Raw genomic sequence first — 14356 nt, 5'->3', positions numbered from 1 at the left:
GCTACTTTGACAATTGCTTGTTCATGCAATGCTGTACCCAAAATGAAATAACTTATTTCACACAAAGAGCCTTCTTCTGGTGGTATTTGATCTCAGCTGTTTTTTTTCTTTTCCAAATTTTTTTTCATTTATTGCAAAAAATAAAGAGCAAAAGTTTTGTGTTTTAATAAAACATATAACTGTGCGTGACTGGCCACCACAGATCAACCAAAATCATTGTCTGAAATTAGCTGCCAAACCTAGAAGAAAATGTCACGATGTGCAGGTACGTCTCCCTGGCCTGCAGCTGATGCCCGCAGCACACTGTGGGCATGCAGGAAAGAAATGTAAAAATGGAACGCACCTTTTACATTGTACAAAAAAAAAAAAAAAAAAAAAAACACAACAAACACACAAGCTAAAAGAAACACAACAAAGTCAAATGCAAGTTGTAGGGTTTTATTTTTAAATAACCTACACTCAAGTTAATGGCAAATCATGATAAAAACAGGAGATGGGGAGATAGTCATAAAAGAAAGGATTGTTGTGAACACTCATTTAGAATAAAAAATAAAAATAAAATATATGCATTACAGGTTCTCCAGAAACCCTGTATGACAAATGTTCTTTTCCTCCAATTAAAACCGCCTTTACTAAAGATTAGCCAGTCCATTGTGGAATAAGTTTCAAGTATAGCTTTCAAATACATTTCCTCCCTGGCCCCCAATGGCTTCCAACAGAGTTGTCCACATCTGCATCATTCTCCCCATTTAATAGAGGTGCCAAACACTAAGCTTATATGACTTAAGCAACTCAAGGAATAATGGCAAGTACCCCCCCACCTTTCCATGGGGTGTCAGTTCATCCCACCGTGACAAATAATGCTTTTATACAAAAAGTTCAACAAGTTTGGTCTCTGTTGTACTTCGACAAAAAAGTACTTTTCACATTAAATAAAATTCTGTTAAAAGCATTTACTGAAATGAAAAGTTCAATGTTCCTACAATGGTACAACTGTTTTGATACTGTTTTTTCTGCTTTTTTGCTACTAAGATACAGGATTAAATACTTAAAATAGTGAATAGATAATTGGGCAAAGAAAAAAAAAATAAAAAATAAAAAAAGAATTCACATTTCTAAAAAGTTGAAAAAAAAATAAAATCCCCCTTCAGTAAAATTGTGAAAAAAAAAAAAAAAATCACATTTGTAACCAAGTGCCCAAACCAACTGTGGATGGCTCAGACATGGGACTCCTGCATAAAAACTGGAGAAAGAAAATGAGATATTGGAGCCAATTCATGGAAACTAGAGAACATTTTACACAATTGGAGTTCAGAATGGATCCACTGGTTAACCGCCCCCCCTCCCCCCACCCCAAGGTGAAACCCAATTCGTTGCCAATTTTGTGCTAAATAATTTCTCCTTTTCATGCATTAGCCCTATCGTTTTCCTCTACAGCAACCTGCATAATTAGTTCTCTAATCTACACTAAGAAAAAAGGACAGGTTAAACCCGATTAGATTGAAGTTTGTTATCTATGGTAACTCGCATCCATCAGGAATGCAGATTACATACAAAGTTTCACTTGATTGGTTGCTGCAGGCAAAAAGACAGCTTCCTGTCCCCCAGTTTTAGACCACAAGGCCCAGATTCACTTTTAATGGGAAAACAGGAGTCAAAGTGACTCCCCAGCTGCCAGACAACACGCCCCCTCTTTTCAGCAGAACAGTGTAACCAGGGTAAGGGGATATGTCCAGATGAAAGGGAAGGGTACAATTTATAGTTTTCTATTAAAATAGACGTTATCGCAAAAAATCTTAACTGTAAAAACACACAGGATATTTTTTAATTCTATTATACAGACTTTTTTGAAAAGCGGATTTTTTATGCCTGGTGAAAACCTCCCATCTTAAAACACACATAAAAACAGCGTAGTCACAACTTCAGCTCATCCATATTGTACATATGTATATATAGTTCTTGTCCATGGGACAATACTGAAGGCAGCAAGGGGATGGTAATATTAATATTTTTAGTTATAATCCATGTCTCTTTTCTCCCCTTAATCTGCTGCATATCCCCTTCCCATCTTAAAATAAAATTAAGTTAATAAAAAGGTAAGGCTCACAGCTCTCTAAAAGAAAAATCCCTTTCCGAGGTGACATCCAGGCTTAAAATAATAATTAAAAACAAATTAAGAACACAATTGTCTCTCGCGCACACGTTAAAATTCATAGTCATCCTCCACCATGTCGATAGCCCATGCAAATTTCTCTCGTTGTGTTTTGTTGTAGATCTTCTCAATGGGGACACCAAATTTTTTACACCTGCAAGCAAGAAGAAATGATCACAGCATCCATTTTAAAAGTATTTTTTTTTTTTTTTTAATACAGAACTTCACCCCCCCCCCCCAATTACTGGCCTAGGCCAGAACTATGTGTACAAGTGCGGTTTATATGGTTTCTGCAGCTGCCCGCCCTCCTGACAAGGTGCATGCACTTCATAACCGGGCCGATGCCCAACCTCGAAGAGACTGTTGGCAACCCTTGGTTATGTCAGAGGATGGTAGCACAGGATAGGTGTGCTGCAGCAAATCCCTAGGTAACACCGTTGGATCACCAGGCATAGAAGCATGCCTTTTTGCACAACCTGGCTATACAGGAAAGGGGTGGTCTTGCGATGCTGTACCCAAATAAAACTTGTTTTTTTTTCTCACAAAATAGAGGTTTCTTTTGGTGGTATTTGATCACCTCTGCGGTTTTTATTTTTTACACTATGATAGGAAAAAAAAAAAAAAAAAAGTGGCGGCAAATTAGTCACTTTATAGCAGGACTGCGGTATTCTGCTAGACAAATTGGACACCTGACACCAATACAGTGATCAGTGCAAAAAATATGCACTGTACTAATTACATTGGCAGGGAAGGGGTTAAATGTGTCCTAGGGAGTGCTTACCAACTTGGGGGGGGAGAGAATGTAAAGAACCTGGCTCCTGCTTCGAAACATGATCAGTACATTCTCCTCTCAGAACAGCGGTCTGCCTTGTTTACATTAGTAAGACTGGTAGTGGTAGACTGCCGTTTTGCCCGTCTCCCAAACGATTGGCAGGTCCTGGCAGACACTGCGGGTGCCGGACCCGCAAATTGGCTACCGCTGTGTCAAATCACAGCCTGAACAGGTTTCACCCCAGACCCGAAGTGCTAGGTATGTGATCTGCCACAGACAAGCTGCCCTGCAGCAGTACAGGTGTGTGGGGTGGTCCGCAAGTGGTTAATAAAACATTTTTGTAAATGTAATGTCAGATAATGTGCAACTGCAGTTAGTCAAAGATAAAAATGAAAAAATAATGTAAAGCCCCCACACTTGTAAAGCATTAACCTATGAAAAGGCTGTTGCTAAACTGAAAAATATAAAAGCTGTTCTTACCAAGCTACAGAGATTCTTGGGTCCAAGTAGTTAAGTTTGGAGGTTCCTAGAGCAATTTGTTTGTTTTCTTCTCGGTCTGTGGCTTGAACCTCCAGTTTCATCAGCTGCTCCTCTATCCTCTCTACAGCCTTCTTTTTGCTCTCCACCAACCTGCAAGAAAATGAAAAAACGTCTAACTGAACAGGGAAGGACCAAGGGAAAAACTGCATTTTATTTTGATACCAAAAGAATGATGCATGCTGAAGCAGTTGAGTGCCCACTCTTAACCATATATAAAAATCACTATAGTGACCACAAGGAAGGCTGCTAGACCTAGGTAGTGTACCCAAAGTCTACAACAACCACAAGAAAACCCCTTCAGCTTAACATAGCTGCAGAAATCTACATGACCGAGCCAAAAAAGAAAATAAACACAACACGCAATATTACAAGACAGAGGCCTTTTATGTTAGATAATTAGCCACTGACATCAGTGCAAGACCCCTTCCACACCGAGGAGTCTTTCAGGTGCTACAGCGCTAAAAATACCACTTGCATAGCGCCTGAAAAAAGCCTCAGCTGCAAACCCAGTGCAAAAGCCTGAGTGCTTTCCCACTAAGGCGCTGCGCTGGCAGGGCGTCACAAAAAGTCCTGCCACAGCTTCTTTGCAATGGTGTAGGAGCGGTGAATACACCGCTCCTGCCCACTGATGGTGCCGATAAAAACATTGCTGCTTTACCGCTGACGCCCGGGGCGGCTCAGTGTGAAAGGGGTGCATTCTTCTAAACAATGACCAACAAAAAGTATAAGCTGTGTTTTGGGTTATACATTTCTGTCAACTGCACTATAAACATTGCATGCAGCTGGACTTTGTAATCTGTGTTAAAAGGAAAAGTAGGACCCAAAACTAAGTGAACGCCTGTGACTAAAGCCCGCCATCAGCTGACATCAAAGAGCCAATCCAGGCTCTACGGAAATCCCAATAATGTAGGAATCCACAGATACCTGACCGTTAGCCGACAGCCTCGGAGCACACCGACAGCCTGAGCAGGCCGCTTTTCCCCCTTCCACAGTAGAGTGCTCCAGTGAGCACTGGAGGGGCAGAGCAGAGAGCGATGATTGACACTGCGCTCAGCGAAGATTAAGAGCTGATCGATCAGCAGTCTTTGCTCACTCAGTTCTCATGCAGAGCCGGCCAGGAACAGCATTGATCAATTGCGCGGTCGTGCGACACTGTACCCAAAACAAAAATATAGTCCCCCCCACATAAATGGAGCTCTTTAAATGGTATTTGATCATCTCTATATACAAAAAATAAAAATATATATACCGTATATACTCGAGTATAGGCCGACCCGAATATAAGCCGAGGCCCCCAATTTACCCCCAAAAAAACTGGCAAACTTATTGACTCGTGTATAAGCCGAGGGTGAGACATGCCTGTCCATCCCTGTGTGTGTGTCCGTCCATCCCTGTGTGTCCGTCCATCCCTGTGTGTCCGTCCATCCATCCATCCCTGTGTGTGTGTGTGTCCATCCATCCATCCCTGTGTGTGTGTCTCCATCCATCCATCCATCCATCCCTGTGTGTGTGTGTGTGTCTCCATCCATCCATCCATCCATCCCTGTGTGTGTGTGTGTGTGTCTCCATCCATCCATCCATCCATCCCTGTGTGTGTGTGTGTGTGTGTCTCCATCCATCCATCCCTGTGTGTGTGTGTGTGTCTCCATCCATCCATCCCTGTGTGTGTGTGTGTGTCTCCATCCATCCATCCCTGTGTGTGTGTGTGTCTCCATCCATCCATCCGTGTGTGTGTGTGTGTGTGTGTGTGCGTGTGCGTGTGCGTGTGTGTGTGTGTGTGTCCAGCCTACCTGTGTCCCGAGCCTTTGTCCCGAGCCTCCGTCCCGTGTCGTGCCTTGCCTTCGTCCCGTCCCGTCCCGTGCCGTGCCTTGCCTCCGTCCCCTCTTCGTCGGCGGCCATTGTAAAATTCAAAAGCCGCGCCTCCTCCTTCGCCTGTGATAGGCGGAACACTGAATTTCCCAGCAGCCTGTGTTCCGCCTATCACGGACGTCGTATCATCCTCGTCCGTAGTACGAGGATGAGACGATGCCCGTGATAGGCGGAACACAGGCTGCTGGGAAATTCAGTGTTCCGCCTATCACAGGCGAAGGCGGAGCCGGAGGCGCGGCTTTTGAATCATAGAATGGCCGCTGTCTGTCTGCTCGACACGCTGATCGAGCGGGCAGACAGCGATGACTCGAGTATAAGCCGAGGGGGGCACTTTCAGCCTCAAAAAAGAGGCTGAAAATCTCGGCTTATACTCGAGTATATACGGTACACATTTTGTACTTTTTGCTATAATAAATATCCCCAATTTTTTTAAAGGTTATTTTTCCTCATTTTAGGCCGATATGCATGCTACATATTTTGGGTATAAAAAGAAAAAAACATTTCTGCAATAACCTTATATTGTTTGGTTTGCCTAAAAGTTATAGCGTTTAAAAACTGTGAAAGTTTTAAGGCATTTTTATTATTTTTTTGTTTACTAGTAATGACATTGATCTGCGATTTTAATTGCGCGTGAAACATTATAGCGGACAGATCTGACACTTGACATTTTTGGGACCATTGACATTTATACATCAATCGGTGCTATAAAAAAAAATGCAAAAAATTACTGTGTAAATGTCACTCACATTTAAACACTACGGGGAGATCAAGGGGTTAACTGTGTTCCCTAGTTTGTGTTCCAACTGTAGGGGGAAGGAATGGACTAGAGGAGATGACAGATTGTTGTTCTTAGCTAGTAGGAACACACAATCTGTCTTTCCTATCAGAACAGGGATTTGCGTGTGTATACACACACACACACACACACACACACACACTCTGGCTCTTGTGGCCGGAGGTAAAATTGAGGCCACACACACACACCAATTCCCCCGCAGTGCAGCAGGCATGTGCCTGCTATTCCTGCTTAAAGGCCCGACATACAGTTACGACTGCCCACGGGTACATACTGTCCTGCCACAGTAGAAGGCCAACAGATGGTCGGCAAGTGGTCAAGGACTGCCCCACATACATACTGTGGCAGAGCGGTCCTTAAGCAATAAAAATACCCACTTGTACATGATCGTTCCTTTGGGTCTGGGGGGTGTGCCCCCGGCGACCCGCTCCTGCTTTCAGACACAGCAGGTGCCAAATCAGTGGGTCCAGCAGACCCTCTGTTTGCCGGCACCCAGCAACCATTTCCAAGAGAGGCAGAACAGTGGTCTGCATATATAAACAAGGCAGATTGCCATTCTGTCAGTGGGGGAGATGGAGATCGTGTTTCTGCTAAGCAGGAACACAGATCTGTCTTCCCCCACAGTTAGAAACCACTCCAAGGGTAACACATTATACCCTTTAATCACCCTACATTTTAACCCTTCTAGGCCATGCCCGGCCCCTCCTCCGCCCCAGTCTTTTGGGAGACACATTTGCAGTAGGGAATCAGGCCGTTAAGCCGCAAGGCTTCACTTCCTGATTCCCTTACCGAAGATGCCGGCACCTCCACCCGGGAGCCAAGGGACAGATCGGCTTCGGGTGAGGACATCGCGGGCGCACTGGGCAGGTAAGTGTCCATATATTAAAAGTCAGCAGCTGCATAGTGGCACTCCGCTTTCACCCCTGCTAATAGAGATTAAGGCTGCTTTCACACTGCAGCGGGAGCGGCGTCGGCGGTAAAGTGCCGCTATTTTTAGCGGCGCTTTACCGTCGTTTTAGCGGCGGTGTGCGGGCGCTAGCGGGGTGGTTTTAACCCCCGCTAGCGGCCGAAAAGGGGTTAAACCCGCCCGCAAAGCGCCGCTGCAGCGGCGCTTTGCCGGCGGTATTGCCGCTGTGTCCCATTGATTTCAATGGGTAGGAGCGGTATAGGAGCGGTGAATACACCGCTCCAAAGATGCGGCTAGCAGTACTTTTTTCACCGTCCTGCCAGCGCATCGCTCCAGTGTGAAAGCCCTCCGGCTTTCACACTGGAGGGAAAGGGGCCGGTTTTTTTCAGGCGCTACACAGGCGCTATTTTTAGCGCTGTAACGCCTGAATACCGCCCCAGTGTGAAAGCAGCCTAAAGGAGAATTTCAGCTACACTGTATATAGGAAGTTTACTAATGGATCTTGATAAACATTTGGTAAACAGTACAAAGCAATCAATGAAAACTTAATTTGGTAAAACCTTCCCAATACAGCTTATGAATGCCACATGGCCACCAACTAGTCAAGATGTGCCAAATCAGTGAGATGAGATGAAATGGAGGAGATCTAATGTGTAGTTATGCAAGAAATAGGGATCATCCCACACATACTTCTTTGTCCTTTCATCCCGTTTGACCTTGGCGTCTGCTTTGGCGCTTTTCAGCTCTCGTCGTGCCTCCCCTAGCTGATCCTTCTTGGCATCAATCTTAAAAAAAAAAAAAAGGACACAAAAGCACTTTAATACTGATCTACACAGTGAACTATATAGTCCACTAAAAAAAAAATGCAATTGGTTGAAACCCTGACAGGTACTACCTTGGTCTGCAGGTTCATCATAGACTTCTCAAAGGTTTTAGGAGGAGCACGCTGATGGTTACATAATATAGCCACAGCTCTGTTGGCACGATTGTAAGATAAGATTTTGGCAGCGACATTATCATCGCCTGTAAAATAAATCAAAATATTTAGACTATTTACATTCATCGGCTCAATAGGAAAGACTTAAAAAACATCATTACAATTTTTTTTATTTTAAGACCCCATTCACACCTGAGCGTTTTGTAGCCCTACGCCTGAAGCTACAAAACGCTGGAGGGGAAAAATACATTATTCTCAATGGAGATGGTTCACATCTCCACTCCAAGTCGCCTGAAGCTCAAACAAGTTCCCGACCCTTTTTTGTCGCGCGAATCGGGCTGATTTGGGCGTTTTCATTCCCATAAAAACTAATGGAAACGCTCGATTCGAGCGTTTTGACGCTGTATCTGCAATGCTCAACATTGGTGACCTTTTGCCCTGCACAAATTCGCGGCAAAACACGCCGCGAATCGCGGTAACAAACGCTGCAAATCGCGGTAAAAAACGCCGCAAAAAACGCTTGAAAAAGCTACGCTCAGGTGTGAATGCAGCCTTAGGGAATAGCTTATTATTATAACCGTACAAGAATTCAAAGTCCAAGCATAGCCCTGTACCACTTCAAGCTAGGCTCAACAGACTGCTCATTTATCGGTTTTATTGTATTAAACAGACACCAAAGTGGCTGGGAGTCTTCCATTATAAATGGCCAATGGCTCCTTGCCAAGTGACCCAAGTCCACAGAATTATAAACTCAAACTTAGCTCTCTAGCACAAGACCACCTAGAAAATAATAAGTTGGGTGGGCAACGCAAAATAAATAAAAATATATAAATAAAAGCGCTACAGCAAGACCTAAGAGGACAAACCAAAAAAAAAAAAATAAGAATAAAAAAAACACAAACAAAAAACCTACCACAGTAGAGAACCAAGAATTACCACCAGAAGAAGAGACTTACCGTTGGTGAGCTCCTTCAGTTGCTGCTGTAGGGTAATAGAGGCGTTGTATGTCCTGAACACTTTGGCTGTCAGTCCATCCATCAGGTCCTGAAGGTGTTTATTCAAAATGCTTGTCTGGGGGATAAAGAAAAAGCATGGGAAGGAGTACAAGTTCTACCCTGAAGTCAGCATACGATTTAAGTTCTCCCAGAGTTCCAGAACAGTCCGTTTTCACAGGTTAACATCCTGTAGCTAGTAGTGGGGAAACCATGTTGTGTCCTTAAGCCACTGATGACCTGAAGTTTCAGGGCACTGGAAGGAGAGATCTTTGCAAACATGGGTATTTGGGGGGGGGGGGGGGGGGGGTGAAACAATAAGTGGCCTTAAAGTTGGTACCATAAAAAATAAAAAAAACACCTAAACAAGGCAACTGGATGGGAGTATCATCCCTGCTGGGATATTATATTCTGACAGCAGCACACACAGCTGATTGACAAAGATTTCCCAAGGTGTCCTTTCGCACACACACACAAAACAAAAACACAAAACAGCTGGTCCCTGCTGCACTGGTTGAATTCTGACCAGTCCAAGCCCAGCTTAACTCAGCACAAGTTTACAGAATTGAAAAGTTATGGTAAAATACTTACATTGAGCCTATCAAACAAGTCATCCTCAGGTTGTTTGTTTTCCATGAAAAGTTGCAGATTCTTAAAGACCTAAAAAAGGGAGGGGGGGGGGGGGGGGCGGAATAAAAATAAATAAAAAAAGTTTGTAAAAAAAGATATTCAAGGATCCATACTATGGCTAAATGACATAATAGCCATGACTAAAGCAAGCACTCAAAATAGGTACGTACCCTTTTCTCCACAGGCACCTTGTTGTAGTAGCGGATGGAATCTTTACCAGGGAAGTCGAACTCTACCACAAACTCCTGACCATCAATCTCAGGGAAAAGTTTTATATGTTCCACTCTCAATGAGCAGCAGCCTACAGTGTCAGCAGTCTCTCCTTCCTCCTTTTCATTACCAGCTCTCAGGGCAAGCTAAAAATGACAAAAAAAAAAAAAAAAGGTGGTACATTACAATAAAAGCACAATTTGTACCAGCATTGTATTCCAGCATTCTGAGCAACTGCATGATCTCAACCACATTTACTTCTGGTTAACCAGAAAGAATATATAATAATGTATTTGGATATTTAACCAATACAGGGCACTTTCCTGCCCAGAACAAATATTCAGCTTTCAGCAATGTCACAATTTGAATGACAATTGAGGTCATGCAACACTGGACCCAAAACTAAATCATCTTCATTTTCTTCTGGTGGTATTTGATCACCCCTGGGTTTAACTTTTTGCTAAACAAAATCTAAAAAGTTTCCGTTATAAAATTTAGTTTTCTCCTTCACCAACAGGCACTAATGAGGCGGCACCAATATGTAGACTTGATGGGCACAGATATGCAGAACTGATGGGCATTGATGAGGAGGTACTGAAAAGCGTAACTGATGGGCACTGCTTGGCAGCTGTGGTGGGCACCTCTGATGGGGGCTGCGCTGATCATCAGGGCGGACCCGCCCTCTGACAAGAGAGCCGCCGATCGGCTCTACCTGTCAGCGTGAAACAAGGAAAGCCGATATCCGGCACTTTCTGGTACCCACCGCGATTGTGCACAGCTGTTCATGTGGTAAAGATCCTTCGTCATGGGCTCTTTACCACGATCGGAGATGCGGTGTGTCAGTGAACATCCGCCACCGTTCATACTATGTCAGCGTACCACGAACGGCAAGGCCAATCTGGAGAAATCAGAATTACCGGAATCCCCTCGGCCTCCACTCTGCAAAGCAGACGTGGTAGAAGTTTGAGTGGGGGGAAAGCATAAATCAGCCGATGTTGCCCCCATGTAACCACCAACACGTCTGCTGCATCCACCCAGGGATCCTTTGACCTGGACACAAACCTCTGTACCTGCCGATTGAGTCAAGAAGCCAGGAGATACACATCTTGAGTGCCCCACCTTAGGCAAAGGAGCCACAATACATCTGGATGTAGCAACCATTCCCCTTGGTCCAGCATCTGAAGGCTTAGGTAGTCCGCTTACCAGTTTTCTACACCTGGAATGTACACGGCTGACAGAGCTGGCACATGTCGCTCTGCCCACCGCAGGATGTGAGCAACCTCCAGTGCTGCAGCCGAGGTTCTTGTTGGTTGACATACGCCACCGCCATGGCGTTGTCCGACTAGATCCTGACCGGATGCCCCTGCAGCCTCTGAGACCATGTGGAGAGGCACCACCTGATAGCCCAAAGTTCTAGCACATTGATCGGCAGGCGGAATTCTTCCTGGGTCCAGCAACCCTGGGCTGGCGTCCGTTGTGATCACCGTCCAATGAAGAGTAAGAACGACTTCCCGGACTGAAGGGCTGGGGGACCTCAGCCACCAGAGCAGGGAATCCCTAGCTAGCCCAGCCGAAAATTTGACAAGGACAATGGAGATTAGTCCCATTTGGACAGGATCGCCTTTTGCAACTTTTTTGACTCGAGTGTGGAATTGAGCATATGGTACCGCCTTGAAAGTGGCTACCATGAGATCCAGGACTCGCTTGCAAAAACAGTGACCCTACGAGACACCAACAACTTCACCGCAGCTTGAATTGTCTACAACTTGTCCAAATGAATAAAGACTCACCTCTGAGGAGTCCAGAAGCAGGCCCAGGTACTCCAGGTGTTGAGTCGGCACCAACACCGATTTCTGTAGGTTCAGTACCCAACCAGACTCCCGAAGCGTTTGCATGGCGATTGCCACATCCTCCCTTAATTCTGAGGTGGAAGCTGATCCTCAGAAGGAGGTTGTCCAGGTAACCCACGATTGCAATCCCTCGCTGCCTTAGCAAAGCCAAAATTGGGACTAGCACCTTAGCGAGGACCCTCAGTGGCGATGCCTGGCCAAAAGGGAGAACTACAAATTGGTAGTGCTCGTCCTCGACTGCAAATTGCAGAAACCTCTGATGCTTGATGCATATGGGGACATGCAAGTGTGTGTCCTTGATGTCCAGGGATGCCAGAAAATCCCCCTGATGGAGTGCAGCGACCACTAAGCGAACTGATTCCATCCTGAACCTTTGTACTTTCACAAAGCTGTTGAGGTCCAGGACCGGAAGGATCCCTTCCTTCTTTGGGACTACAAACAGATTGGAGTAGAATCCCTGAAACCTTTTCGGCGTAGGTACAGGCACCCTGCGCAACAGCAGGTCCTGTTCTGCCCTGAAAGGGGGGGGGGAAGAGAAAAATGTAGAATGTAGCGAGGTCCACTGGGCTGCAAACTCCCAAAGGCGAGCCCCCTCCCACCCCGATAGTCGGACAGAGGCAAACTTTCATGAGTTAACAGATTTGCTCGTAGGCTTGTGACACCAGGGACGCCTTTATCCCTCAGGGTTATTCCACAGCAGGCACCTTGTCTGACTAGGAACGCTTACCCGCCGTTCCGGGTAGATGAAAAATCCGATTGCCCTTTGGAAAAGAAGGGCCCTTGACCTTGTCTATGGCATTGCTCCTTGCCTTTTCTGGACTGCGGGAGCAACGTACTCTTACCCCCAGTAACATTCTTAATGTCATGCAGCGAAGTTCCAAATAGCCCCTCTCCCTGGAAGGGCAAGTCCGCCAGTGCTTTCTTAGATGCCTGGTCTGCAGACCAGCATTTCAGCCAAATCAGGTGATGTAGCACTACTGCTGATACTGAGGCTCTAGAGCAGGGGTCTCAAACTGGCAGGCCTTCAGGTGTTGGGAAACTACAAGTCCCATCATGCCTCTTTGGGAGTCATGCTCTTAACTGTCAGCCTTGCAATGCCTCATGGGACTTTTAGTTTTGCAACAGCTGGAGGGCCGCCAGTTTGAGACTCCTGCTCTAGAGAGCAAGGGGGCTGCATCAGACATACTTAAGGCCCTGCACCGACTGGTTCGCCAGCTCCACGCAGACCGGGGAAGCCCGTTGCTCCTCCAAATCACGGTGCAACGATTTAGCCCATTCAGTAAGCATCTGACACTAGAGCCGTGGCCAACACTGGCCGCAATGCTAACCCGACCGTAAACATGGACCGGGCAACTGCCTCGGCCCTTCTGTCGACAGGGTCCTTGAAAACAGGAGTCCCTTTTACTGGAATCGGGGTTACCTTATTTAACCGGGATACTGGGGGGGGGGGCCTTCAACAATCGGAGGAGATGTCCATTTCTTCAGGAAAAACTCTAAGAGGGGTAACGCACCTGCATTTCGGGACCCCCACTCCTTGTAAATAAACTGGGTAAGGGCCAGCTTGTGGAGCCCGAAAGGGACCGACACCTCTGTAGATGCCCCCCTGCCGTATACTCCATCTTTAAGGGTATACCTGCAACGCTGTAATAAGCGCTCCTACAAGCGCCTTTTCCTGCGCTGACCCGAAAATCTCCCTGTCCGAATGGTCATGTGCAAAAAATCAATGCTAAAATCCTGTGCTAGAGAGCACTACTGCGCAAAAAGCAAATGGTATTCCATACAATATAAATATATATGTGACTTGATGGCCAATATAATTGATTATATAAAATTCTAATCATGTGCTATTCCCGCCACACAATGATAAACTGCTTATATTGACCCAATAGTCCATACAAAATGTCCACCCTCTTAGCTGCCACAGACTGAGGGGCTCTCCACAGGACTTGCCACCCTGACCCAGGTACTGCACTGTGCTGCTGCTGTCCGCTCTCCCGTGTCATCCACGAGGTGTCGGTGTGAAAAGCGCACTGTTCTAGAAGGAAACAAGCACCAAGTGCTAGAGGCCAAACTATGAGGCTACTAGAAAATGGCTGCTGGCTGTCTCAGCAAAAAACGTCTGAGGGCGCAGAGAAAATGGCCGCTGAGCTTCCAGAAAATGGCTGAAAGGAAAAAAAAAAAAACTGTCTGTGGCTACAGAAACATGGACGTGGAGCGCGCAGTGGCCTCCCCACATGGCAAACACACCATGGCCCAGAAACAGGGAAAAGGACGAGCGGACCCACAACATCCAGTGCAGCCCCCCTGCCAGGATCCAAAGCCCCACCATGTGTCCAGTCACACAGCGGCCCATAGCATGGAGAGGAGGGAAATGGACAGGGAGAGAAGAAAGGGAGAGCGAGAGACCCCCTAGTCGATCTCCCTGGGAATGCCTATCTGCTCCATCCCACCGAGACAGGTGGAACCATACTTACCCTTCCTGCAAGGACTGCTGGACGCATTCCACCGACAGACCCATCACCCTAGCAGTACAGGGTGGCTGTCAGCCACAGCACACTGACACAGACAACAGCACCCCGGAGCATATAGTTCACCAACCGCCCCTGGATCAGACGGGGCATGTTGTGGTCGATCCAGCAGCTAAGGCCTGCTTGCGCTCGATGGCAAGGCTGGGGAGACTACCAGGATATACATTATCCAG

General features: G+C 46.1%; 1 protein-coding gene across 1 annotated transcript in view; it reads right to left on the bottom strand.

Annotated features, from left to right (window-relative positions):
* Positions 1 to 424: 424 nt before the first annotated feature.
* TOP1 (DNA topoisomerase I) overlaps positions 425 to 14356 on the bottom strand; it is a 58606-nt gene continuing 44674 nt past the window's right edge. The window contains exons 15-21 of the mRNA XM_077459129.1: positions 9766 to 9951; positions 9557 to 9625; positions 8930 to 9044; positions 7932 to 8059; positions 7727 to 7821; positions 3405 to 3554; positions 425 to 2306 (exon numbers count right to left, since the gene is read on the bottom strand). Coding sequence (XP_077315255.1) covers positions 2204 to 2306; positions 3405 to 3554; positions 7727 to 7821; positions 7932 to 8059; positions 8930 to 9044; positions 9557 to 9625; positions 9766 to 9951 — 846 coding nt within the window. The 3' untranslated portion in view covers positions 425 to 2203. The remainder of the gene's footprint in view (positions 2307 to 3404; positions 3555 to 7726; positions 7822 to 7931; positions 8060 to 8929; positions 9045 to 9556; positions 9626 to 9765; positions 9952 to 14356) is intronic.

This window comes from Lithobates pipiens, unplaced genomic scaffold, assembly GCF_037356315.1.
Source record: "Lithobates pipiens isolate NorthernLeopardFrog02 unplaced genomic scaffold, aLitPip1_a1.2 Scaffold_28, whole genome shotgun sequence".
Classification (NCBI taxonomy): Eukaryota; Metazoa; Chordata; class Amphibia; order Anura; family Ranidae; genus Lithobates; species Lithobates pipiens.
The sequence above is the reverse complement of the archived record's forward strand: the minus strand, read 5'-3'. Positions and strand labels throughout refer to the sequence as shown.